Genomic DNA, 27051 nt, shown 5'->3' on the forward strand with positions numbered 1-27051 from the left:
CATACGGCAGCTACCACAAAAAAAATGGAGCAGACACTGCTACAAAACTGAAAACTAATAAAAGGGGAAAAAAAGCTGACATTCTTGTTAGCAGGGTTGAGAAGGCAGTATATAGAGTGCGTGTAATGTATGAGAGCAGTATATGGAGACGTTTTGAGGAAGTAATTTATCAGGAAAACGATGGAAGGAGGGCAACGTATCTTGTACATCTCCGACGCTCTAATGTCTGAAAGTGGCTGACGTATCTTACGTCTCTGATGCTTCACGAGTTAACAGAGGGGTTTATGAAAGGGGTGGAAAAAGTTTCTTCCCACCATTTTTATTTTCCTACATGACTACAAGTTGGGTTAGTACTTTGAAGTCTCCTGAGGAGCTGACTTTTGTAAGAGTGCAACAGGCATGTGATATCCTCATGGTTCCTTGATATGCACATCATGGGTATGTGAGAGTGACATTTGTATAGGATGCACCAGTGTATTATTGACAATGAATGGTGTGGAACTACCTTTAGTAACAAGTTTGCTTGCAGATGACACTGATAACTTAAAGAGAGAGTGAGTTGCAAAAAGAAGTGGATAAGTTTAATAGGGGAGAAGTGGTAAGTCAGTATTGCAGAATAAAATTTGATAAATTTAATATCTGGTAATTTTCTTCGTGGCTGCAGATCGTACATGAAGTGCACACGCTGCAGCTACTCCACATGCTGCCGCTACATGATCACCCGGCATGCAGAGGGATTCCACCCTCAGGGACGCACCAAGAAGAAGAAGTACAAGATAGGGCATCCCATCATCCTCCCAAAGCCCCTCTTCTGCATCTGTGGCTTCAGCTCGCGCAGTGGCAACCATCTAGGTAAGCTGTCCCTTCTAGAGGTGCTTAATTACCTGTGCTAACACACACACACACACACACACACACACACACACCACCCTTCCCCACTTCCCCCATTACTCATCACATGAAACTCATTGTATTGTATTTTGTGTATTTTCAGCCTTATGGCTGCCTACAAATGAATAAACCATTTACTGTTTTAATATCATTATTATTATTATTATTACACACACACACTAAGAAAATAAAAAATAATAAAATAAAATGATGCACTTTTCAAGGGAAAGATACCAGAAGTGGTGATCAGATTTGTAGAGGAGAGAATGAAGTTGTCCCCAGTAACCAACACCTTTTTGCCCCTTCTCACCAGCACGACACCTGATGACATGTGAAGGCGGAAGGAAGTCAGCCTACCCATCAGTGTCTGATGCAATGGTGTATCAGGGCGATTTGACCAACAGCATGCTGAGTCTGGCGTCACTCAGCTTTGACACCATTGGCACCCTGGCGTCTGTCATACCTGATACTCCCTTGGTACTCCCTGATACTTCCCTCCAGCCACCCACTCTTGACATGACGCACTTTATGAGTGTGTCCATGGATGTAGATGAAACATAAACTCACTTATGCACCCCCCCCTCTTCTCTCTTTCTCTCTCTCTCTCTCTCAAATTTTATCATGTCCTTTCCCTATAGCATCTGTTTGTATGCTATTCTGTGAAGAAAATGATGTTCAGTCTGGCTCTGGTATGTGAAAGGTTTATTGGTCAGAGATGGATGTTTTTGTGAGCCAAGCTCCTAATTGGCTTAATTTTGTAAGCCGCCCAAAAGGTGTGTGTGTTTGTTTGTATGCCCACTTTTAGTGCTTAAGTTGGTCATTGTAGCACTGGTGTGTAGGTTCTTTTGTATTTGTTTGTGTGATTGTGTGCAGTTGATCAATTACTGGTGTAATAGCAAGTAGCAGCTGGTCTTCTTATGATTTACATTCATCGTAAATAATCCATTTTCATCCCGCAGAACTGAAGATGAAGGTGTGTTGTAGCCTTAGGGTAAAGTAGCTGATATATTTTATAGACCTGAATTAAACTCTTATACATACTAATGAATACATTGTCATATTTTTTTATCTGACAACATTTTTCAAACATAACCAAGTCATTATAAGCTTATTGTTGTCTAACTTCAGTGTTACGATTTTAAAATATGCCAGTAACCAGTCAGTCTGGTGTGATGCCTACTCAGTGCTCACACTGGTCAAGTCCATTAACAGTAACAGGTCTTCCTCGTTATAAGACTGGATTGTTCCTTAAAAAATTATCAAACACCAATAGTATTATAACATAAATTTAATGGGGATGCATTCCTAGCCAATCTAAAATGAAAGTGTGTCAACACAAGATAAATATTCAGATGAAAAGGTTAAAGAACATAAAAACATAATGAAATAAAGGCTGCCACCTGCTGCCATTCTTCATGATGGTGGTTTAGAATGTCCAGCTTCACTTCCACAACATTAGGATTTTTTTATTTTGCCCTTGGCACTGGTAGACTCACTTCCACTATACCTAGATGCCATTTTTACTGTAACAATAAGAAGATATCAAATACAACACTTTGTGGCTAGCAAAACACAGGAAAACATATGAATGGGTACAACTGCTGCTAGTGATTAAGTGAATTGGAGATAGGGAACGGTCCCTGGTGTGTGGTGTATTCACATGGTCGCACCACCACTGCAATGATCATGTTATTGTATCACCACTGTCAGGCATAGTCATCATGTACGACCAATCCCAGGCAGATCATTTAACTGATCAAATTTTTGATAGGGAAAGTTCAAGATTGTGAAAGTGATGACTGTATATATGATGATAAGGGTGAACATTATAATTGATGTGCCATTGACTACATGACCCAGGTTGGTGGCCTGACAACACCTATTATTTATAGACACAAGTATCACGTCACATCCCACTCACTATGTCACAGTAATTAGTTTATGGTATGGTGGCTAACTACTATCCATAAGTTCCTAAAGTTGATGTGGCAGCTCAAACTCTGGACAGATTGTTCAGCTAATTCATCCCCTCATCTGCCCTTCCAGGCCTCTATGCCATTTTATTTATGCTCCATGCAGTGTTATGCTACGTTAATCATAAATTTACTACTTTATTGAGACTGCTTGACATTTATCTAGTGGATATGGCTCAGCAAATTGTGAAATTTTAATGCCCCCTGAAAGCTGTGACTGATCTTATTGTGGTATGTGTTTGAAAGATACTTGAAGACAATATTCAGATGGCTGAAGACAGGACCAACATAATTTTTATTTTCTTCAATGTATCAGTTTATCATATTTCATGTGATCTTCACCAGGCAATGGAAAAACTACATTTATCGTAATTTTATTCTGGAATGTGTAGAAATGTACATTTTATACTAGTGATTTTATATGCAACTTTTTTTTTATAAACAAAAGAACAGCTTGTATGCAGCAGGGATACTTGTGTGAATAACCGTTTTTTGCTATTGATGGTAAAGGAATATAAAAGGTCAATGTGGCCGAAATACCTGACAACAATGAGGTTGTGTTAAGTTAATATACAACCATGGGAAGCTCCAGGAATGAACAGAATGTCAGAGCAATAGATGGGTAAATATTAGTATGTACAATGTACATTTTATTAGTCTTCAGTTAAAAAAAAACTGTACAACTAGCCAGTGTAAGGCTAGCACTACACTTTGAACAGTGTAAATTGCAAGCAGTTTGTCACTGGATTCATAACTGTCTGCTCCAACCCTGTACATAAGTCACATCCAGACCATGAAAATGTTTAAATAAACAGGAGGAAATCAAATTGCAAATGTATTTGGGGTCTAAAGTGGATCTGCTGTAACCATTCCACATATTGTTACAAATTTATGATGCTCCTGAATAAACTTTTTTTTTTCTACTGTAAATTTTTTTTATCACAAACTCAAAAGCAGGGTGTCTTAATAATTGGTAGTAGAAATTCCACAGCTGTTTGTTAGAACCACTTGACCATCACAAATGTATATTACTACTATTACTACCAGTGTTGCTGACACAACCATTACTACCACAACTACCAACATCAGTGAGGTCACCCACAATATTCATTACATCATTATCATCTTTGTATGGGGAAAGAGTTGAAATCAAATATTGGCAAGAGTAAGGTTATGATATTTGAAAGGGCAAGTGGGCAGGCTATTTAGCTTGCAAAACCATACAGAGTACAGTGTTAGCTTTGATTGGGAGTGAAGGAAGTAACTGAGTTATACATTCAGGACAGTTCTATGTAAGTATGGAGGGAGAGAGCAGTGAAAAGCAGACAGGTAACAGACGCTTTGGAGGGTTATGAAATAAATGTAAACATGGAGTTTAAGAAGAGAATAAGAACTAGTGCTATCCTCCAACCTCTGTCATATGCTTCAAGAGACATAAATGTGGAATGTAGCACTTCAATCATGAATAAATGCAATGGAAGTGAGCTATATTAGGTGTATGTGGTGTGTCAAGATGGGATGGAGAAAGAAATGAAAGCACCACAGCAGGCTTTTTTTATCCTTTTTGCCTTGAGCTGCCTCCCTTGTAAAAATAAGTCTGTTATGGGAGTGGATTGTGTGGTGGTTGAGTGGGTGAAGTGTGGTGCTCTGAGGTGGTCTGAACATGTGATAAGAAGGAATGAGGATAACTGAGAAGAGTATATGAGGGCAAGACCGAGGGAGAGAACTCTAGTGAAATGTATCAATAGTGGACATTGCAGAGAGAGTTGGCAGGCGAGGCAATAAGTGTGCTGAGAGTGCACAAACAGGGGAAGTTAAGAGATGCCTCTGCTGTGGCTACCCCATTAAAGGAAGATTCCATAAAGGAACAGATAGTTGTAGATAGACATAATCATCACTGTTACCAGAACTAACTGACCAGAAGAAAACCAGACTTGCTACGAAAAATACAAAAACCTCAATTCTAATTTAGGGGAAATGCAACAGAAGTAGCACCTGTGAACATCCAACACAAATTTCATAGGAGAAAGTGGTCATCATCACTCATAACATCCCTCTTCCCCAAGAACCACAAGCAATGTCAACATCACTACTTTTTGCATATGGAGGCAGCCTGCAGGGTACCCATTTGATGCAGAAGGCTGGCCACTGTGAACCTCAGTAGATGAAACTTATTTATGGGGATCTGAAAAATGTGGGAGGCACCAGTGCTTGTCTCCATCCTCACCACCACCAGTGGTTCCAGCACTCGTGACAGCCAACTGGGGGTCAAGAGTGTTGCTTAGTTTTGTGCCTCAAATGGAGGGCTAAATTGCATATAAGACAACAGTTCCTTCACAAGAATCTAAGGGCAAAGAAGTAAGTTTTGTTTTGAAATAAGGTAATATTTAACCCATTTGGCATTACTAATGGATATGTCTTACTCTGACAGATTTGCCTCTGGCTTCTGTAAAGTTCTGGACTCAAGTATGTTAACTTATCTCTCATTACAAAGATAAGGTGGTGATCGTGCATTCTGTAAAATTTGTTACTTGCCTTGTCTGTCAAGGCACAGTTGTCACTCACCTGGTAGAGATGGTGACATCAACCCTCCAGCTCAAGTGGGCGAGAGTTGGCAGGGAAGGAGTGTTGGCCACCAGCTGCCTATCAATGTCTGGACGGGCAGCCCCAAACGCCACTCTACCCACATCTACTGCAAACTCACCAGGCAGTCTGAAAGTAAAGCCCTTCTTATGTTGTTATTACTTTCTCCTCTTTATACTTCTGTTTCTGAAGGAAGCATTTGGCTGGCCCTTTTCTTTTTATCAATGAAACTAAATTTATTAAAATGAGACCCACAAAGATACTGGTTTTGGCAGCTCTTATGATCCATTCCATGACTCACCCAAGGCTTGTGAGGTCAGCAACTAGGGCGTCCTGGCGGGTGGTGACAGTGCTAAGCCTCAAAACAGCCTTCAGCAAACTCACCACACCAGTGTACTGGACACATACACCCTGAGGGAGTGGGAGGTTTTACTCTAGTTATGGGAAGAGAATTAGAATACCAAGTAATTATATTCTATTACAGTTAAATCTATGTTCAACTATATATTTAGCAGCATTAATCAAAAATTATTTCAGTAACAATCAACTTTTATAATGATAAGTGATACAAAATTGCTGTGAGTCTTAGCAATCTACTCATGTTTCCATTCATAAATTTTAAAACTGACATTTATGTGTGGTTCTACCACCTGATGGTCAGCACCAGGCTAGGACAGAAGCTCATAGCTATGAGGCAGTTCACCTAGGAGTGTAATGGGCTCGCACCACTAGTGGTGGGTGATTACTGATTACTTTGGCAAAAAGTAATTGATTAACTTTATGATTACTGGATTCTGAGATGGGTATGTTTTTCAATGCCTCTCCTTACTGTTCCAACCCAGTACCTACTACCCGTTGCCATTACTGCAGTGCCTGTACAAACTTGTGCCACCCCAGGTGCCCCTTAGTGATTCTGTTTCTCAGTTTTCTAAGTCACTTTTTTTTTCTTTTCATTAGCTACTTCTTTCTCTAATTTAGACTTCTAATTAAAAAAAACTATTCATTGTTCAAAAGCTAAGTAAAACCTCAGTAAAATAAAAAGTAAGGTTAGTAAAGTAACCATTTCAAGGATTCAATTACTGAAAAAATAATCAACTACAATATTTTTTTCAAACAGGAATTGAAGTAATCGATTACACCCACCACACCCATAACCATCTCAATATTAAGTTTCATCCGATCAACATCATCCTTGATGACTGGATTCTCATTTCTTTTACAAATACTATAGCTTGTATGTATATATTATCATTTCGCATTATATAAGATTCTTTTTGTAATCCCTCTTCCTGCTCACTGCTATACTCACCATGACCTGCTCCTCTGTGGTGGCCTGACTCAAGACACACAGTTGATCCATCGCTGCCTCCTGGCCTGCTCCTTCCCCACCATGCAGGTACCCCAATGCAACTGTCAGGGACAATGACACTGTGTGAGGTAAACATTCCCAAACCTGCAATCTGGCTATACAGAGGCTGCACATAAAGCAAACAATATATGTGTATTGATACTGATATCAGCTAATTACTCTCAGGTTTAGACCATACTATCCAGATTGAACTATAGGGTTCAATATGGGTGGTATGGTCTAAACCTAAGAGTAATTAGTTAATATCAAACAATTCCCAAGCTGAACTACTTTAGATAATATCTAGTTGAAGGTGTTAATGACTGATTTGCTTTTAAACTAACTAATAGTTATAGTCCTAAAGTTGTCTTCTATATATCATGCTAAAAAAATCAGTAGTTTAGTTCAAGTTTTCAATTTAATGTTGCAGTCAAAAACTTTTCATGTGATGTGGGCACTTTTGTATGGGGATTCCAAGATAAAACTTGGGGGTCTCATGTATAATTTTGAGGGTCCAGTTCCATTGGCATGTTAGTATTATTAATATCTTCAGAAAATAGAGCTGCCATTTGCATGACAAGCAGTTTGATGACTGATAAGTCCCAGGCTTCCCTGGCTAATGTTCTTTGTGATAGGTATATATATATATATATATATATATATATATATATATATATATATATATATATATATATATATATATATATATATATATTTTTTTTTTTTTTTTTAATGCCAGCCTATAGTGCCAGTAGGCTTTCTTGAGGGGCCTGGATGGTAGTCTGCCCCAGCTTGTTGTGGTGCAGGCAAGTGTTTTATAGTGGCGCCATCTTTTCTTGACTCATGCTGCCCCCCGGAGCTCGTTCTTGATTCACTTGGACAGTTTCCTCTAGAGTCCGGGTTGATGGGTGGTCTTCAGGACAGCATGTGGGTAGTCTTAAGCCACTCGGCAGTGACTGAAAAATCTCAGGTGGTAGTGGCGGATTCTAAACTGCGTCGTCCATCACACAGTGAATGCGGGGCCCGCACGCTAACCACTCAGCCACCAGCCATGTATGTCAGCTCACTCATGCATGTCTGAATATTATGTTAAAGTACATGTGCTCTGTCAGTGTGTCTACAGCTCCTGTAAACCGCAGCAAATATAGGATTTTGTAGGGCAAGCATTTTCATGATCATGGTGAGCCTCAACCTTCCCCTCCTTATGTTCTTTGATACTGACCTGTTGCATGAGGCTTGTATCAAAGAACATCAGCAGGGGAAGGCTAAGACTTACATGATCATCAAAATGCTTGCCCTGCAAAATCCTATATCTGCTCTGGTTTACAGGAGCTGGGGAAGGTTGATATTATCCAGCAATATTTTCAAAATGTTTGCCACGGAAATCATCTGCGATATATGAATAGATATCTGTTTCTCATGTTCCTTGAAGGCTTATTTGACTTGTTGCACATAGTAGTATTTTTGATGTGAGAAACATTTTCCTCATAACCCAATAGTTGATGTTTTTAATTTTTTTAAGTAATGAGGTGACGAAAATTACACCGTATAGTCCAAATTAAGTCTTTCTAGGTGGTTTTGCAGTAGTTATATACAATATTATTGTTTTGAAAAGAAAAAAAATCAACTAAAGGCATCAAAGGGACACACGTTTGATGAGTCGCCTGAAGAAAGCTTTATCCATGGTGCGTGTGGCCTTGACCAAGCTCTTGACCTCAGGAGGTATTCGAGCTGGGAACACATTGCTCTGGCTCTCCATGACTGCTATGATTCCCTTCTTCCTATTTTTCTCCTAGCTTCCTTCTTCAAGGCACTGCCACCTGTGGAAATGAAGTGAGCTGGGATGAAGATAAAGTGAAAGAATGGGCATGATCAAATATAATATTATGTGAGAACACACACACACACACACACACACACACACACTGCTTATGTAGTGCAGTGGATAGCTTTGCCAACCCATCAGGCTAAGGTCCATGCCTTGCTCACGCCAAAAGGTTTTCTGCTCACAAGGAGCCGGTTTTCACTTGAGCATGGGGGAAGGCTGAGCTGAGCCCATAGATTGGCTAATAAGCTCCAAATTATCACTGGAAGGATACTGGCAGGTGACAGTGACTCCAGCATGTGTTCAGACCATAGCTCCATTAGGTATATTGGATCAATTGAACAATTGCCCTCCCAGACCGCTCTGGTGGGGCGATTCTTCAGTTGGGCAATTCTTCAGTTGATGACAGGACTACAGCGGGCGTCCAAAACCTCACCGGTAGACCTGCCATCAGGGGATCAAAACCTCAGCAGTTGACCTGACCTCACCTTAACATTTTTGACTAACCTGACGAAACCTCACCGGTAGACCTGACATCAAGGGATCAAAACCTCAGCAGTTGACCTGACCTCACCTTAACATTTTTGACGAACCTGCCCCAACTTGTGATCAGTTTTAGCACCACTGGGTTCATGTATTCAGTCTGTAGTTTGACATGGCCCGTGATACATTCAAGTCTGTCGTGCTCCCTCTGCTGACTAAGGATCCTTTGCCTGTGGCTTAAACAACACATACCTGTCAAGTCTTACATTTTTTGCGTGTCTTACATAATTTCGGTGATTTTCAAGTCTTACAGCATAAGTTGAAAATCTTACGTTTTTTCTCCGCTTGCGATGTTTTTGTTTTTTTTAATATGTTTGTTTTAAACAATTTGAAATATATCATACGCGCCATATTTAAATTCATGTGAGCGTGCTGAGTAACAGTTACTGTTACAGTTAGTGTGTGTGTGGGGGGGAGGAGGAGGTACCTCGTGCACCCTGCTTGAGTCCGTCAGAACCATACCTGTTAAGTCTTACGTTTTTTTATAAACAAACTTATGGTCTTTAACGCAAAATCTTACTGCAAGACACCACAATAGCTTGGTAGGTATGACAACATCGACTTTTAAGAAATGAAGTGAAGTGTGGCAATTGTGAAAATGCGATGAACTGGACTAACCATGCCAAGTGTAATGATGGTTATGCGTGGAGATGCCAAACGAAAGGCATAAACCAAAAATAATATATTAATTTCTGATATTTCTAGTTGGGGGGCCGATTCTTCAGTTGGGCAGAGTTGGTGGGGCGAATCTTCAATTGGGAACTCTAGGGGGGGCAATTCTTCAGTTGATCCGGTATATTACACACACACACACACACACACACATATGAAGCTTGGTAGTGCAGAGGTTAACATGCTCACCACACAAACAAAAGGACTCAGGTTTGATTCCCATGTAAGTGAAGACAGATGGTCTCCTATAATCCGTGTTTCCTGTCCACCCAGAAGTGAATGAGTACTGGCTGTCAGTCAGGAGTTATGTCCCACCTCCATGGTGTATATGTGATCTGAAGTTCCGGCCCTACCCGTAGGTCCATCACCACAGCTCAAAGCTCAGTCAGGAAGGATAATAGCTACTGATAATAACTAAGGATTGCAAGTCCAGCACATGATCAGACCATCATGAATTACATACTTAGAAGAAACTTAGCAAACTGGTGCATTCCCTGGGCCACCTGAGATTGATAGATTACTCACTGGGTGAAATTGTAATATTTATTCAGGTTAGGCTAGGTAACTTGGTAGCCAGAGCAGCGTGACAACACGACGCAGATCTTTACTATGCTGCACCAATGCCACCTCAAGACAGTTTGGGCCAGCTTTATAGTCCAATACAGTAAATCTGTAAGCTCCCCAACCAAACACAAAACACTACGAAAATATCTTCTGTAGTGTTTGGCGTTATATAAAAAGGAAAAATTTTAGGAAACCACACAGGAAATCTCTTTAGTATCGAGCAGAAATAACGGATCATTGTGCTGTACATAGTTAAGTTTGGGCGCTGACAATGACTCCGTGTTGGACTGTCGAAGTGACCCTATGTGTCAGGCTGGGCTAGGGTCTTGAGTTGCAGTGAGTTCTGAGATTATTATGAGAGTGGAGTACTTAAACCTTTCAGCGGGCTTGCAACCACGTACCTCTGCCCCATAATTACCGTCTGCTGGGTCTGCCGGGTATCACTGCGGGCGGGGGGCGGTTCACCTGTCCTATTTTGACGCCCAAGATAGGCCAAAACACCACTCAGGTATTTTCTCTTGGTAATCAGATAGCTGTCAATATATCAGTCTGGTGTATATTTCAATAAGGCGAAAAATGAACACTAGTATATATATAAGCGAGAGTATCCGACCCGTGTTGTTGTGGCGCTCAGCTGATCGGTCAACACGCCCCGCCACGCCCACCCGCCTTCTTTTTCGTCCTCTGACCGTTTTAAATCAGTTCATGGAGCATCTGGAGGTGGTGCGGGCTTGCAGGTGGTAATTAGTCTTCTTACAGGACACTTTACTCAACAGAAACTACTCTCTGTTCGGTGGTGAACAATTTACGAGCCTACTCATGGATGAATGGAAGTGTTGTTGTTGTTGTTTAAGGATTGCTCCCTCCTTGAATGGGGGAGCACACGTACGGGCTTTTGTGTGGTGTTATGATTTTGTTAGATTTAAGTGCTTAATAAAAAGCATGGAGTCGAATAAGTTTTGTGTGGATATACGACAGTTTTGGGTCTGGTTTGAGAGTGATAAATGCAGTGTACGATAATCTGGTAACGTACCACACCACATGCGATCGAGGTCTAAAACTTTATATATATAAGAAAAAAGAATCAGCTGTCAATTTAGCCTATTATTCGAAAACCTATTCCGTAGCATAAAAATATGGAACGATATAAGTTATAGTATGGCTGAAGAGACGTTATAGCTGAGCGTTGCGTCGGCGCTCCTCTCCGTCACCTCGATCAGCTTTCGAGCGTATATATGTGTGGTGGTAATTTGGTAAGATCCCGTTATCCCGAAACAGGGCCGGCATAACCGATGATAAGTGCATAGTTCATCTGTACCCGTTTATCGACCATCTGGAGAGGATGAACACGTACTGGGTGGGCTGCGCGCCGACTGACCTCAGGCTCATCATTTTTTTTTTTGAGAGGGGGCTGCATGGAGGGCATCACAGGTTCATTAGGCGAGCAAAGCGAGCATGTGCAAGGGTTGGGGATTATTTTTAAATATTATAAGCACTTTTAGGAGCATTTTGAGGCTCATATAGAAAACCCCCCCACCCCGCTATAAATTATGGCCCTAGTTTATCGAACCCGGGCCCGCCGAATCGCAGTTAGGCGCGGTAACCACTACACCACGGAGGCGCTATGATGAAGGTCGATCATGTTAAGTAAATTTTAGCCCTCCCTATATGATTGTTTTAATCAATGAACTGCATACAAGTAAATTAATCGTGCGCAATATCGTAAGAACCACGTCGATGTCGGGTACGTCAATAAGGCATGTTACTTGTTATATACTATTTACTAGGGTATATCTCATAAAGAGCTATACCAGAGTTGGAGGAGGAGAATGAAGAAATTGAGAAACTAATTTGCAGGCAGGTGAGGGGGAGGCGGGGGCCGCGGCGCCATGTTGTGCTCGCGCGCCCTGACGGCCAGAAAGGGAGTGAGCCAGCCATTATTCATCCTCCATTTTCGCCCCTCCACGGGTCTGCAATCCTGCTTATCCTCACGGCACCGGTCCGGCCACGCCCCAGGCACGCCGCAGGACCCAGCAGAGCCACCGGGGAGCCGTGGAGAGCAGCGTGCGGGGCGGGGAAGGAGGAGCGTGTGAGGGAGGGCAGAAGGCCGCCAGTAATGCCCCCTACGTTCACCTTCTCAAAGCTTTAAATGTGAGTTTGTCCGTCAGGTTGCGTGGCTGTTGTGAGAGGCCCAGGCAGAGGCACTCACCAGGGGCCCTTCACCCACGCCGGGGACACATGGGCCTGCTGCTGACCATGATATATGTAGTTAAAGTAAATGATTGCTTGAACGAGGGAAGGAGGAGCAGGCGGCGGCCATATCTACCTTGCCTTTGTCAGTCTTTGTTTTGCCCCGTCGAGGATATCACTGTGTTGAGCCATCCATCACCTGTCCCTGACCTTCCCTTCCCTCCGTTGGATGTACTTGGCTAGCTATTTCGTGCCCGAGGTCAGATATTAGCTCAGAATTTACGTGGAATATGTTTAAACCGGGAACGGGAAATTAATATGCCTCAGGGGATGTTTACCTCGACCCAACCAGCATATTCCTGGCCTTCCCTTAGCTCTGTCGCCCTTGCTTTTCCACATACTAGGATCGTATTACCTTGGGAATGGCTGGAATTAGTAAATACAAAAACTGGGGACTATTTTCCTATCCACCATCTGCTCTCTTAGCTGTCACCCTTTCTTTGACATTTACTCGGCTCAGGGTCAGATTTTAGTTGAGAAATAGGATGAAGTTACATACAAAAAAATGGGGCTATTGTACTGTACACTATTTGCCCTTTCTTTGGCATTTCCTAGGCTCCTGGTGTCAGATATTAGCTTAGAAATAGGGTGAAATAAGTGAACCACAAAAATTGGAGCCTGTGTTGCTGTTCACCATCTGTCGTCTTAGCTCTGTCACCTTTTCTTTGGTAGAAAAAATATATCGGATTAGAATTAAGGTTGAATAGGTATACTGCAAGAACCAAGGCCTCCTTAACCATCTACCATCTCGACCTGTATGTCACTCAGCTGTCATTCTTGGACAGGGATTGTATTACTTATTAATGTTATCGTTGCACTCCTGCTTTTGACACCTTATTTTTGGTGGATTGTATCGTACTATTGATCTTTATAACATTTCCACCAGAACTTAACTCATTTGTGAGATTTGAGCAGTTACTATTTTAGAAGCAGCAGGTTCTTAAAATTTGCAGCAGTAGGTTACTGTTTTAGAGCTGATGATATATAATTTGTTACATTTGGATGAAGTTCTTTTAGTTTGAGAAAGCTTGGAGTGGTAGTATGCAGGCAGATTTAGTTGTGGCAAAGTGTACCGTCTTGAATTGTGCATACGTACTGTTGAATATTTTCCATTGGGACTAGTCATCTGAGTTCTGGTATTAACTTGGAATTATGGTAGAATGTGTAACCTTTTATTTATTTGTTTATTTATTTATTTATTTTTTTTTTTACAGTACGTACAGAGCTCAAAGGCAAAAATAGATATAAAAAAGCCTGCTAAGCATTGCTTCTGTAGAAGAAAGTAGAGATGATGCAAGAGCCATGGCCCATTTTACTATCCACCATCTCCCCATTCTTCACTTAGCCCTGTTCCAGCATTTCTTTGGCAGTTGCTAGGCTCTGGAGGTCAGCTATGTATATATGTATTAGTTTAGAATTAGGGTGGAATAAATGTTCACTGCATTAACTGTGGCCTAGTTTAATGTTCATTAAAGGGGGGATTTTCACGGATGGTTTCCAGAGCCTCCTAGTGGTGGCTTTACAGGGTGCAGGAAGACATCCATAAGAAATTGACAAGTCTTCTATGTGACTGGAAGATACTCATTGTGAAGCAGCTGAATATTGCAAACCTTACTTCTGTGTCTGACCAAATATATTACATGTGTTGTTGTAATATCTTTTGTTCTTTTTATGTGGTCACTTAATCAGGTTTTATGATTCCACACACAGGATGGAGGCAGGCCAAGGCGGCGAGGCTATCAGCGATATTCACAACTACCTGGACACCTTCAACAAGGAGATACAGACCGGTGACCAGGGACCCACCGGTGGGTGCCTGTCAATCTGTCTCTCCACAACTGCCATTGTCTTTATATCTTCTTTTCCTTTAACTGCTGCAACTTATTGATGACTACCACATATTATGACCCTTACCTAACACTGCTACTACTACTGTCTCTTTCTTCAACTGTCAAACACAATGGTAATGCATTCATACTTTTTCCTACTACCTGCTTCTCATGACAGCATGAAGGCAGCAGTTTCATCATTAACTGAAACTATATCAAGGAAACGTCATAGCAAAGCCTAAAGGAATGACTTGGCCAAAGGTGTTGTCAAATTGTGAGCTTGTTTTTGTCAATCAGTTGAATAGGGTGTAGTTATAGTTGCAATAGTAAGAGAAGTAACATCTGCTGCTGCTACTGCTACTACTACTACTGTCATCATCATCCCTACTCAGTATATACCATTGCTATTATGATCCCACCATATAGATAGATAGGTAGATAAGTGTATAAATATAATAGGTAGGTAGATAAATATGGAAGAACCCAACTACTAATGATTTAATTGCTAAAAAAGGATCCTAACTGTTTCAGCTGATGTAGCACAAGTGTTTGTAGATGAGTCGGGTCAGTACTTCTACCAGAATGTTGACGGCAGCCAGCAACAGATGGTGGTGGTGTCCTCCGACCCTGCTGAGGTCTCTGAGGGGGAGTCTGGGGGTGCTGATGGCTCCTCGGTGATGCTCACCCCAGAAGAGGACTCTATGCATGAGGTGGGGCCATAACACTAATTCTATATTACTCTTTGATTACATCAGCTTGACTTTAACTTGTCTAGTTTTGTGTTTACCTTTTCTTGGTAAGATTCGTTTTATCAACGTTACTAATTTCGAGCTGCTGACTGCTTATCTCTGAACAAAATATGATACTGTATATTATGGAGATAGTCACTAAATGATTGACTTTTTAATGCCTTTTGTGGACCCGCCGCTGCAGCCGCAAAATAGCTTGCAGAGAGGTTCAACTTGGGGGACCCATGGAAAATTGGGGGTTTTGGGTGGGGGAGCATATTTAAACTACTCCAACCAAATTTAACATAACCTAACTGACGGGGAGGCTTCGCCCCCCTCAACCCCCCTCCTAACCAGGGGGGGGCTGTGCCCCCTCTGGACCCCCATGTATATGCAACTTATTTCTGGGAAGAGGCATTTCTCGTTACACCGGCTGGACCGCCACCGCCAGAGGAGGCTACGCTTTTGTGAATATTATCCCCTGTTTCCAACAATAAAAAAATAGTCCTTGAATTTGATTTAAAAAGCGTTTCCATGATTACTGAACGTTTGTAGTAAAGATATATGAAGAGCTAGTGATGTTTCATAAGGTAGGTAATGAAATACCGGCACGTTGATAAAACGAATCTTAACCCTTTTCTTTCCTTGTGAGACTATTTCACCTATCAATTATTTTTTCTTCCATACTTTCTCTGACAAATTTCTTAAACTTAGGTTATAAGGCATCACTATAAAAGAAGCATTTGTCACCACTGGCTAGGGGCAACCTTCTACACCATATAAGGGTGCCAGAAGACATAATATACCTGCATAGAAAATATAATTAAAAGGTATACATATCTTTAGTAGTTTGGAAGTGTATGCATGTGGTTGTAGGTAGCAAAACATGTTACCAGTATCCAGATTTTTTACATATGATTTCATAGTACTTATTCATGTTTTCTATTGTTACAGACAATAGGATAATAGGCTCTTACCATTTATAGAAAAAAAGTAAATAATAATCTGAGTAATATGTACTAATATCTACTGAAATTATTGTAAAATGACACTAATGTGCTCTCTCTCCTGTTGGTGACTGTGATGGTTGTGGCGTGGCTGGCAGGATGGGGACAGTTTGCCGCAGGGTCAGGTGGCGCTCGGGGAAGATGGCACTCTGCAGGTCATCCCCAGCATGCAGCAGGGAGAGGGAAACAGTCCTGTTGTCCTCAACACAGGTCAGTCACAACTCCAGCATTAGTCATTTTGCCCTCAACCTGTAGTGCAACTTATATTTCCCATAATTCAGGTCAGTTAGAAGTCCATAAACTTAGATCAAGTCACCTTAGCCATGTTCCACCTTGTACTCTCTCCTTACCTAATTTATTGAAGTTTTACCAGTATGAAAGAAAAATAGTTGGCGGCATTAGTTTAAAGTACTTTCTTGAAAAAGTAATTTTTTTGCTGTGGGATTCGTCTTTAGTGGTGAACGTGTTCTGACAAACAAATAATATCATGCACTTCACCTATTTGTTTATGTTGCTTTTGTAACATTTAATGTCATCCCTTGTCTTGACAGAGATGCTGGAATGGGCACATTCCTTTACTTTCCCAAGGCCCAGTCACATCCCAGTACATCCTCTCCTCACATCACTGATTTATCTGCCTTCCTTACTTTCCTTCTCTGCAGGTGACAACAACCAGATTGTTACCATTGTGCCGTCAACCACCAACCCTGGTGAAGTGAGTTACGTCCTCATCGTGGAGCAGTCTGGTGAGACTGACAAGGATGACACTGTGTATGACTTCAACGAGCCTGACGAGGGACTCAGCTATGTGAGTGGTGGGCCCAAGCAGTGTAGGACAAAGGATGCACTGAATTTAGGGATGTAGGAAGTCATTTCTGCTTTTTTCTGATTTAAAGAAATGTCTTAAGTTTTCATAACTAGTATGTAAGCTATTGCTGGTACAGAAAGCATTCTTGTCCTATAGTACAAAAAATGTCCCTATCCTAATTAATTTTCATATGATGATGACTTTCCTTCTTTCAGGAGTCTGGGGATGAGGATGACAAGAAGATGATGCGTATTATTCACAAGAAGTCTCAAACAGTCACTCAGGCCCACATGTGCAACTACTGTAACTACACCAGTCCTAAAAGGTGAGCACAGAAAAACACACACACACACACACATATGCATGAACACGTGGGTGGGAAAGAGAGAGAGTATGACAGATTGAGACTCGGAGGTAGGACCCCCACAAACCTAACATACTTCATCGAGTGTTATGAAACTTTACTGGTGCAAAACAATACATCATCATGCGAACCATGAAGAAAATTAAATTTGCTCTAGGTTTACCAGAGCTGAAGTAAGTAGTGTGCCTCATTTAGATATCTATATATAATTTAGCAGTATAGAGGCTTTATTGTTTAGTGCTGTAATATTATTAATCCACTTCTTTCAATCCTCACTCCTACCATCCCCAGGTACTTGTTATCTCGCCACATGAAGTCCCACAGTGAGGAGCGGCCACACAAATGTTCAGTGTGTGAGCGTGGCTTCAAGACCCTCGCTTCCCTGCAGAACCACGTCAACACACACACTGGCATTAAACCTCACCGCTGCAAGTACTGTGAAAGCACCTTCACCACCTCTGGTAAGCAAGCTGTTTTACATAGTTAAGCAGCCTTCTTAGGATGTGTGATAAGTTTTTCAGAGCATTTAGTTGCTTTTGAGGTACTGATGACATTAGCTATTTTGTGGCATCTTTACAGATTAAAGGTGGTTTTATGAGTAGCTAACCCCTACTCTAAGACCTAAGGCATCACTATCATGCAGCGCTGAGTCACTTACTCACACACTTATTGAATTTCTGTGCCCTGCACACTACAGCTTTTGATAAGTCATCTGTGCACTTGTCCGAGGTCAGAAATCTATTCCACAACCATGCAAAGGTAGTACAGGTAACTCTCGATTTACGCGAGTTTGGTTTACGCGTTTTTAAAATAACGCAGGGTCCAAAATCCAAATAAATGTTTAATTTACGTGTTTTTTCCACTTATACGCGATATTTTATGGATTGGCCACCATATGTCTCACACAACTGTACTCACACGGCTGAGCTCAGTTCTTCCCGCACGCCACTTGAACAACAATACAGTACCCACGCTGCCACGCTACTCAACAATAGGGGTGGGCAGGTACTGGTATTAACGGTACCAGCTATACAGTATGGTACCGGTACCAGACTGCTCGGTACCGGTACCAATACTAGCCAGTCGCTCATGGTGTCCCTCATTTCTTCCTCACACGAGTGAGGCTGAGACTGAGTGCCTGAGTGGATATCTCGGTGATATGGATATTCTCTCTCTCTCTCTCTCTCTCTCTCTCTCTCTCTCTCTCTCTCTCTCTCTCTCTCTCTCCACTAAATGAAGTGAATATTTATTTTTCGACAGAAACCTACCTCTTGTTTGATTTACATGTTTTTGATTTACGCGACCTCTTCAAGGACGCAATACTCGCGTAAATCGATAGTTACCTGTACAAACTGCTGTTGGTGGTGGGATGTGTGTCAGCACTGCATAGATTGGAAAGAGGGCCTGATATTAAAAAATGGGCTGGTTGGCACTGTGGTTATAAATAGGCAGTCCAAACTTTCTGTGCCATGTAGAGGGTGGCAAGGCCTACTAATTCTCTGTGAGGCAGGCATTGGGATCAGGACCATCATTTCTTTTTGAGGACTGCCCAGTGCCCACCCTAAGGCACAACTCTTAGAGCAGTCATATTGCCTTTTTAACTCACTTAGCCTGCACGAGGAGTCACAAATAATGATGGTGATTATATGACATGACAAGGCTTGCTTGTAAGCTGTGTTATTTGTAAGAGAAATGTTGGGGATAGACCCAAGTAGAGAATATGCCTTATTGAGTAATTTTCACCTTCTAGAGCTAATCATAATGTAGATCATATACATTAGAATGTGGATCATGGTTGAGTTACTTCAGAAGAACAAAAATTCCAGGTACTCCAGGAGAGGTCTGAATTTAGGTTCACCAGATTAGCATATAAGGAAGAGAGTCCAGCAAGGCATGTCCAGTACTTTCTCACTGCACATTAAGCCCCATAAACCTTAGTGGGTATTAACCTTCTCGCGCACCATAAGTTTCCAATAAGTTTCTGTTCCATTCAATGGTTTCCTCGGCCCGACCGGCCTTTTTTTGCCGCCGCGATACTCTACATTCCCGGCCGTATTTTACCCTCACTAATATATCGTACCCCAACAAATTTGGTATCAATGGCTTCATAAAGACTTGTACTAGAACATACGCAAATAAAAATAGAGGAAAATAAACAATACAAACTTGTTTTAGGTCTCCGTATAGAGTATTGTAAACAATAAATCCTAAGTACCATGTCTTCCCCCCTCACTAGCTCGAAAGTTTGTGGGCCAACTTTTCTTGCCGAATGTATGTTTCGAAGCAGAATTTAGTGCGGATTCTTTTGGTATCTTCAAAATCCTCATACACCTATTAGTTCCCGAGTTACACCAAGAAAACTGAATTTATATCTAAATAATCGACAGAGTTGGCGCTCCCTCTCATTTCCTTTTACTATTACAATATTTTTTTTTTTTTATCATTTGTGAATAAATTTTATAGCATATATAGCTAATTTCATATGGAAGAAGATGCAACCTTCAAAACTACACCAACCCTTGTAGGTATCGTGTGGTAACGTCTGCAATGAAGTTCCCCGCGCAATATACCATGATGCATGCACGCACGCTGACACACGTTGGCCACAATAAATATTGCCCTATATCTCTGAAATCACACACAAAAAATATATTATTATTACGTAGAACACAACGCTACACACGTATATATCACAAAACACTCGATTTTCGGTGGTGTGGGACGGATTAAATCCCACGCGGGCCTCGCTTTGATGGGAGTGAGGGCGCGCGTACCCCTTACGGGACCGCCTCTGGGGCGAACTGACGAACAAAATGGCTCCGCGCTCCTCTCCTGTGCCCCATAGAGGGGTTGCCGTATGTTACCATGAAGAAACTTATCCCACTGAATAAGTGTACCAAATTAGACACAATTTCACCGGAAACTTTATTTTTAATTAATATTTTAAAGTTTTATGACTCAAAACGCATCATCGTGCTCCAGGACCTTTTTCCCTTATTGACTCAAAACGAGTCATCGTGCACAAGAGGGTTAAGGAGTGATGAGGAATGCTGTGTTCTTTTGGGGGCAACTACTAGTAAGAGATGCTGTGTAGTGCTCTTTCAAAGCATAAAATTTGTGATATTCTTTTTAGGTGAGCTGGTGAGACATGTACGATACATCCACACCCATGAAAAGCCCCATAAATGCCCTGACTGTGAATATGCCAGTGTGGAATTGAGCAAGCTGAAGCGCCACATGCGGTGCCACTCTGGGGAGCGGCCGTACCAGTGCCCACACTGCACCTACGCCAGTCCTGACACCTTTAAGCTGAAGCGCCACCTCAGGATCCACACCGGGGAGAAACCGTACGAGTGTGAGATGTGCCGCGCACGCTTCACCCAGTCCAACTCCCTCAAGGCACACAAGCTGATACACACTGGTAGGTTAGGCTGCTATATGTGTTGAGATAAAGAATCTGATCAAAACATCTAGTCAGGGTCTACCATGTTCCCTTGAGAAAAATATTATTGAGTTCATGCCTATTTTGGTGAGTTTGTGTTCATTTGTGCCATTTGCTTCAGGCAACAAACCAGTGTATGCCTGTGAGTTGTGCCCTACCACCTGTGGCCGCAAGACGGACCTGAGAATACATGTCCAGAAGCTGCACACCTCTGACAAGCCTCTCAAATGTAAAAAGTGTGGCAAGGCATTCCCTGACAGGTAGGCACAGCTCCATCCATCCAGTCTTGCTGTTGAGGCTTCCTCTTTTACCTGTGTTGAGTAGGCTCAACTGTCCTGATGTTTCATTTTAGCAACTCAGAGCAGTCTGGCTGGGGCAGAAAAATTACCTCTTGCTTGTAGTTACAGGTATTTGACTTACTTAATGTCTCCAAATGGTTACTTTCACCCACCTTCCCTCTTTGATGGTGTTAAGCTTATTCTATCATTACACAATGTCATCTTCACATACATCCTTTTCTTATCTTGTTTGCTCTTGACCACCTCCTCCTTGAATGCAGTATATCACAAGAACTGATATTAATGTTCATCTCATGAGGTGTGTCTTGGGATAGTTGATTTGTGCTGCTGTATGTTCAAGGGCCGATGAGACGGAGATGGACGTCAAGGCCACATGCAGCTCAGCGTATGCCCCCAACTTTACCTTTACATTATCATTGTCATTACAGTATTCTTTCCCCTTTACCTATGAATATTTTTTGGCATGTTCATCCACACACACAATATTGAGTATATATCATCTGCATCACAGCATCCTCATCTCTTTCCCTGCAGGTATACCTTCAAGCAGCACAACAAGAGTCATGAGGGTGAGAAATGCTTCAAGTGTGACCTGTGTCCCTATGCTTCTACCTCTGCTCGTCATCTTGAATCTCATATGCTTGTGCACACTGAACAGAAGCCCTACCAGTGTGACCAGTGTGACCAGGTGAGGAGCAGTGGCAGGAAGAAGTGTTTAAGAATGTGAGGGAAAGGAAAAGAAGGATGAGGATGGAAAGAAGGGGAAGGAGAAGGAATAAGATAGAGAGGAGTTTAGAATTTAGAGGAGAAGGAGGAGTTCTGAAAGAAGAGAGAAAGGAAAGGACGAGTGGGAGATTGATAAGGAGGAGGGTGGGCAGTGTGGAAGGAAAGGATTATATGTTTTGTAGCCCCTGAGCCAACACGAGGACGCATATATTGCGTTCTTGCGTGCCCTGTACCATATCCGAGGATGTGCATACTGCGTCCTGGCTTGCTTTAGCCAATATACAAGTTATTTTATTTCTATATTTATGCTTACATCTCAAAGTTATCAATTAATTTATGTTTCTTTATGTGCACCATTTAATTATGCATGTTTTCATATATAATATATGATTATGTTGAGTTTATGGCTAAAAACTTGTTATATTCAATAGCAACATTTGAAATTTGGCGTGTGCGGCGATCCCGGATACGGCGCGGGGCGCTGCTTTGGCCCAGCCATAGTGAGTTTCTTTATGTGCACCATTTAATTCTGCATGTTTTCATATATAATACATGATGTTGAGTTTATGGCTGAAAACTTGTTATATTCAAATGCGACATTTGAAATTTGGCGCGCGCGGCAATCTCGGATACGGTGCGGGGCGCTGTTTTGGACTGGCCATAGTGAAGGGGTTAAAAATGGACAAAAACAAATTCAGCTCAGCCACAACAACTGGTGGTTCCCTCCATCCTTGTTTTATCCTCCGGCAGGCGTTCCGTCAGAAGCAGCTGCTGAAGCGGCACCAGAACCTCTACCACAACCCGGAGTACATCCCACCCATGCCCCGGGAGAAGACTCAGGAGTGCCCAGAGTGTGGCAAGGCATTCAGGCACAAAGGTAAGGATGCCTGAGTCATTCCAGGATATTTCAACAGCTTGTGATGTTTATTTATTTATTTATTTATTTATTTATTTATTACTTCTTTTTTTTTGTGTGTGTATTTGAGATGTATCAATCATTTAGCTATTATTACTATTTCTGAGTCTAGATATATGTGCCTACTTCATTGTGGGAATGAGAGTTTAAATTGAATGATAGTGATGAGTTTTCACCAACATCAACTTGCTATAGTCACCATAAAACACTGTTGTTTTGTGTGGCAGGTAACCTGATTCGCCACATGGCCATCCATGACCCTGACGCCTCAGCCCAGGAGAAGGCTCAGGCTCTCAAGATAGGCCGCCAGAAGAGACTCCAGCTCATCAATGGGCAACAGGTTTGTCCAGCATGACATCATTTCATGGTTTCAACATTTTATATATTTTTTTCTAAGACATTCAACAAGCTACTCCTCATTAGCACTTCCCACAGTGGGAGGCCACAGCAAAATCCTTGTTTTTTGTTCTTACACTCCATCATTGTATGACTAAGTTGTCTAGCTCTCCATCTCTTACAAGGTATTCTTTAACAAGTGGTGTCCCATTCAAGTTCTCTGTTACTTCTGAATGAGAGCCCCCAAACAAGTCACCAACTTATTGCCACTTTTTTTTTCTGAAAGGGTGATCAACCTTTCATGTTTTTAAAAAAAAAATCTGACATCTGGAATATTTTCTCTTTTATCCCTATTTTTCCATCCTTTATCCTGCGGTAACTGTGGTAACCCGGATGTCACACTGGCCCTGTGTCCCGGGGTAATGGGCTCCCTCCCACCACAGACTCAAGGGCCAATGCAAATGAGATGAGCACCGAGGCCCCGCGCAGCTATAGCGTATCCCCTCAACTTTACCATTACCTTTTATCCTGCTCTTTTTAAGTATTTTACTTTTTATTTCAGTTATTATTCTTTGGTGTTTTTCCCTGCTTTCTCTATTCTTATCCCAGTGAGCAACACTTTCCACTTAATCACCCGTGTGTATTTGGTGCAGGTGGAGATGTACACTGGTGAAGTGGATGAGGACGAGATCATGGCAGTGGAGGGTCAGGATGGCAATCAGTATGTGGTCCTTGAGGTCATACAACTCCAGGTAAGGTCAAGGTCATTTCAGTGTTGTCTTTGGAAGTTTGAATTTCACTTTTGTTTTGTTGTTATCTATTACTCATTTCAGTCCAGCCTTTTTTTTATTTGATTTAGATATAAAAAATTAGACCTAGAATTCAAACATTAAAAACATCAGAAACATTTATTGTACTTTTATGTGTGAAATGAGGAATGTAAAATCATTAAAAAAATGTGGAAATTTAGGAGTAAATCTGTTTGAAAATATGTTACATATACTACAAATTCCATAATGAAGTCATTTCATAAATATAATACACTATTTTGTTATTATGGAAGAAGAGCTACATGACTGTGTGCTTATTGGTAGTTCCTAGAGCCATTGAGGAAAGCAGCTCAGTCAGTCCACTTAGCATGTCATGGAGTAGCACAGATGTTTTCTCTTTGTTTACTTTACATCTACTTAGTGACTCAGGTCTGTCAGAGTAGTTAGCATGTCATGGTGTAGTACAGATATCTCATTGTTTTCTCAGATATTTACTTAGTGAGTCAATAATTATTTTTCTCCCATAGGATGGCGAGGGGCATGTGATGATGTCAGACGGTATCCCTGTGACCGACGGGCCCCTGGATGGCACTGGGGTTGGGGGAGTCCTTAGTGCCTCCCCCCTCATGGAGACCATAGCTGGTGACCCCATTGGCACAGACTCCATAGGTAAGAACAGCACTTGATAAGTAGTTAAGTATTATTTACAAGTAATTTCACACTATTTTTTTATAAGTGTTTTAGATGTAAGTGGTTTCTGGATTATTTTCCTGGTCAGTTTCCCAAGATCTCAGCAAATATGTGTGGGAGAAATACAGCAACGTCATCATGGTTGTGTGAATTGCAGCGCTACACAGCTGTGATGACATAGGTAGTGATGGCTTGGGGTGCTAGCTCTGGTATGAGAATTCAGGCATTGTTTTTGTGGAAGTGACAATACAGTTGGAAGTGGTGGTGTGAAAATGTTACCAGTTATATGAGGTGCTACTTGCATTGGCATTGTAAGTATGGTGCATCAATGCAGTTGTATGAGCTGTGCCAATGTGGCAGAGTGGCACTCTCCAGTAAATGCAGTGGGGATGGTGGTTCTGGTACCAATAGTACTGCCTGGTGTTTTTATAGTAATATGATTAGGGTGTCGGTGGTGGTGAGTGTTGTTGCTGTTGGTGGTGTGAATGGTGAATGGCAAGCCTTGTATTATCACTATTATGTTATGTAGTATTTATTTAGTGTGCTATCTTGTATGTCGACATGAGGGAGGGAGGAGGGGAGGAAGAAGGAATGTGGAGGATATTGGAATAAAAAGTTTAGTGGAGTGGGAGTGAGTATGGGTGTTGATGTTGTGGAAGGGGAATTGATCTGTCGTACCAGTGTGCAGTAAATGTTGTTGTTGTTGCAGGCACAGTGGACGGAGCTTGTCTGGTGCCGGGCTCGACGTTGCTGGAGCTGCAACACAAAAAGTCACCAGTGCTCAAGACGGAGGTGGTTGGGGGTTTAGAAGCCAAGAAGGAAGAGCAGAAGGAGATGGAGACCTGCTTTGGCTTTGATGTAAGTGTTTGTGTGTATGTTTGTTCTCCTACCAATTTGTTTTTAGTTACATTTTACATCATTCTCTCATATAAATCCTTAAATCTATGTATGCATTTGATACACTTTCATTTCTATTTATTTGTTTATTTATTATATTTTATTTTTTGAAGGAAGCAAAAGTTTCCTCAGGCTTTGTTTCTTCTCTTTCTATATTTTTATTATTGTGTTCTCTCGTTGGTTTCCTAGAGGTGACATGATCCTTTATATCTTTTTTCTTTCCAACACATTTGAATGTCATAATTATGTCTCCTCTTTTCCTTCACACTTTCATTTGTAATTTTATAATTCCAGTCTTTTATTAATGGCTTGTTTTGGTTAGGAGTCCAGTTTGTAACAGCCCATTGTATCTTTTTAATCTCCTCTATATGACTTAAATTGAGTTCAAGATTATATCTATGCATTCAAACATTAGTTGTTTGCATGTTTTAAAAGTTGAGAGAAAAATATAGGCTTAAGTAGTAAGATGAGGGTTATCATTGCAGATGCTAAACCTATTATTGTGTTTTGATTTTTCTGTCTTTAATATAATTTTTGAGGCTTGTTTAGATTTAAATGTGGATGAAGGCATTTGCTTATATCTCTTTTATATATTTTTTTTTATTCATCTGCCTGATTTTAATGTTTTCACTTCTTTTCAGGATGAAGATGAGGGTCAGATTCACCTGGAGTTTGGGGAGTGATTAAATAAAACAGCTTTGGCTTTCTGACTTCTCCTTCCACTGTTCCTCTTTATCCTCATCCTTCTTCTCATTCTCTCTCACCTTTTCCTCTTTACCACACCCTCATTGTCTTTTTTGTCAAGTGCTGTGTCCCTCCCCCTCACTCCTTGTAGTTTGCATGACATGAAGACCAAAAATCCCTGCAAGTACTCCCCTTCCCGCTTTTGTGCCACAACGAATTTGCCTCTGTGAGGTATTTTTATGAGCAGTGAAACTGGCACGGCATCTGTGAACGCCTCTTGTTGTCTCTGTTTGTAAATAAATTAAAATATTGAGACCCACTGTTTTCCCAATGGCTGGAGTCACTAAGAGAGACTTCACCATTTTCCTGATACCTGGAGAATTGCTTCCATGGAAAGACGTGAGAATCAGCTGTTGGAACCTCGAAGAGTATGTTGAGTTGTCTTCCTTGCACTATCTTTTTGAGTTACCTTTCATGCTCTGTGTTGGTCTGTCTTTGCTAGTCACCGCAGATCTCCACATGTGTCATATCACAGCATTGTGATTTGCTACCATGGCCCATGTCAACTTATGAGTCTCCAGGGGTTGTGTTGTGTATATACAGTAAATGAAACTGCCTCATGGCTTGACTCCATGGAAGACTTTTCATATAAGCTGAGATTATGATTTTTTTGTTATATTTTTCATAGCTTGGATTTGTTCCTTGTAGTATATTAAGAGAGATTGGGTAATAAAAATGTGCAATGAGTTTTTGAGATACAATTTTTTTCTGTGAAAATATCTAAGTCAGAGGGGCTTTGAAATTATGAATGATCTCAGAGAATGTAAACTGTGGAAGTATAAAAATGTCAATTAGTCCTGGGATTAAATTATGCAAGTTATTAAAACTGAAGAGGTTGGATTTGTG

At 41.3% G+C, this 27051-nt stretch overlaps 3 protein-coding genes across 8 annotated transcripts in view; 2 read left to right on the forward strand and 1 right to left on the reverse strand.

Moving 5' to 3' along the window:
• The window catches only part of LOC127004429 (uncharacterized), a 43339-nt gene extending 39554 nt beyond the window's left edge, over positions 1-3785 (forward strand). For all 4 annotated transcript variants that reach the window (XM_050872112.1, XM_050872113.1, XM_050872110.1 and 1 more), the window contains exons 24-25: positions 665-852; positions 1205-3785. In XM_050872112.1, coding sequence (XP_050728069.1) covers positions 665-852; positions 1205-1452 — 436 coding nt within the window. In that variant the 3' untranslated portion in view covers positions 1453-3785. The remainder of the gene's footprint in view (positions 1-664; positions 853-1204) is intronic.
• On the reverse strand, positions 3502-11248 carry LOC127004432 (COMM domain-containing protein 5-like). 3 transcript variants are annotated; one of them, XM_050872123.1, is made up of 6 exons: positions 11089-11248; positions 8446-8615; positions 6757-6857; positions 5749-5858; positions 5430-5576; positions 3502-5125 (listed from the first exon to the last, which is right to left on the reverse strand). In XM_050872123.1, the coding sequence occupies exons 2-6, from the start codon at positions 8552-8554 to the stop codon at positions 4954-4956; spliced, it is 639 nt and encodes a 212-aa protein (XP_050728080.1). In that variant the 5' UTR covers positions 8555-8615; positions 11089-11248; the 3' UTR covers positions 3502-4953. The 3 variants fall into 3 exon arrangements, with proteins under 3 accessions (XP_050728080.1, XP_050728079.1, XP_050728078.1); XM_050872122.1 differs by lacking the exon at positions 11089-11248 and adding an exon at positions 10818-11079; XM_050872121.1 differs by lacking the exon at positions 11089-11248 and adding an exon at positions 10801-11078.
• Positions 11249-14016: 2768 nt separating this feature from the next.
• LOC127004431 (transcriptional repressor CTCF-like) lies at positions 14017-26891 on the forward strand. Its single transcript, XM_050872120.1, has 17 exons — positions 14017-14035; positions 14360-14457; positions 15010-15188; positions 16312-16423; positions 16876-17021; positions 17237-17346; positions 17677-17846; positions 20519-20806; positions 20949-21087; positions 21661-21814; positions 22284-22352; positions 22603-22729; positions 22996-23108; positions 23758-23856; positions 24402-24543; positions 25274-25422; positions 26103-26891. Exons 2-17 carry the CDS (start codon positions 14361-14363, stop codon positions 26142-26144), a joined length of 2136 nt encoding a protein of 711 aa, XP_050728077.1. The 5' UTR covers positions 14017-14035; position 14360; the 3' UTR covers positions 26145-26891.
• Positions 26892-27051: the final 160 nt, after the last annotated feature.

Source organism: Eriocheir sinensis, chromosome 28, assembly GCF_024679095.1.
Source record: "Eriocheir sinensis breed Jianghai 21 chromosome 28, ASM2467909v1, whole genome shotgun sequence".
NCBI classification, from domain to species: domain Eukaryota; kingdom Metazoa; phylum Arthropoda; class Malacostraca; order Decapoda; family Varunidae; genus Eriocheir; species Eriocheir sinensis.

Bases quoted from the DNA above. Each gene is read 5' to 3' on its own strand.
- LOC127004432 (XM_050872123.1), bottom strand. From the start codon at position 8,554: ATGGAGAGCCAGAGCAATGTGTTCCCAGCTCGAATACCTCCTGAGGTC. The intron at 5,859-6,756 runs GTGAGTATAGCA...CCACTCCCTCAG, and splicing joins CCACAGAGGAGCAGGTCATG to GGTGTATGTGTCCAGTACAC. The intron at 5,577-5,748 runs GTGAGTCATGGA...CTTTACTTTCAG, and splicing joins GCTGACCTCACAAGCCTTGG to ACTGCCTGGTGAGTTTGCAG.
- LOC127004431 (XM_050872120.1), top strand. From the start codon at position 14,361: ATGGAGGCAGGCCAAGGCGGCGAGGCTATCAGCGATATTCACAACTAC. The intron at 14,458-15,009 runs GTGGGTGCCTGT...TAACTGTTTCAG, and splicing joins CGGTGACCAGGGACCCACCG to CTGATGTAGCACAAGTGTTT. The intron at 21,815-22,283 runs GTGAGGAGCAGT...TATATTCAATAG, and splicing joins AGTGTGACCAGTGTGACCAG to CAACATTTGAAATTTGGCGT.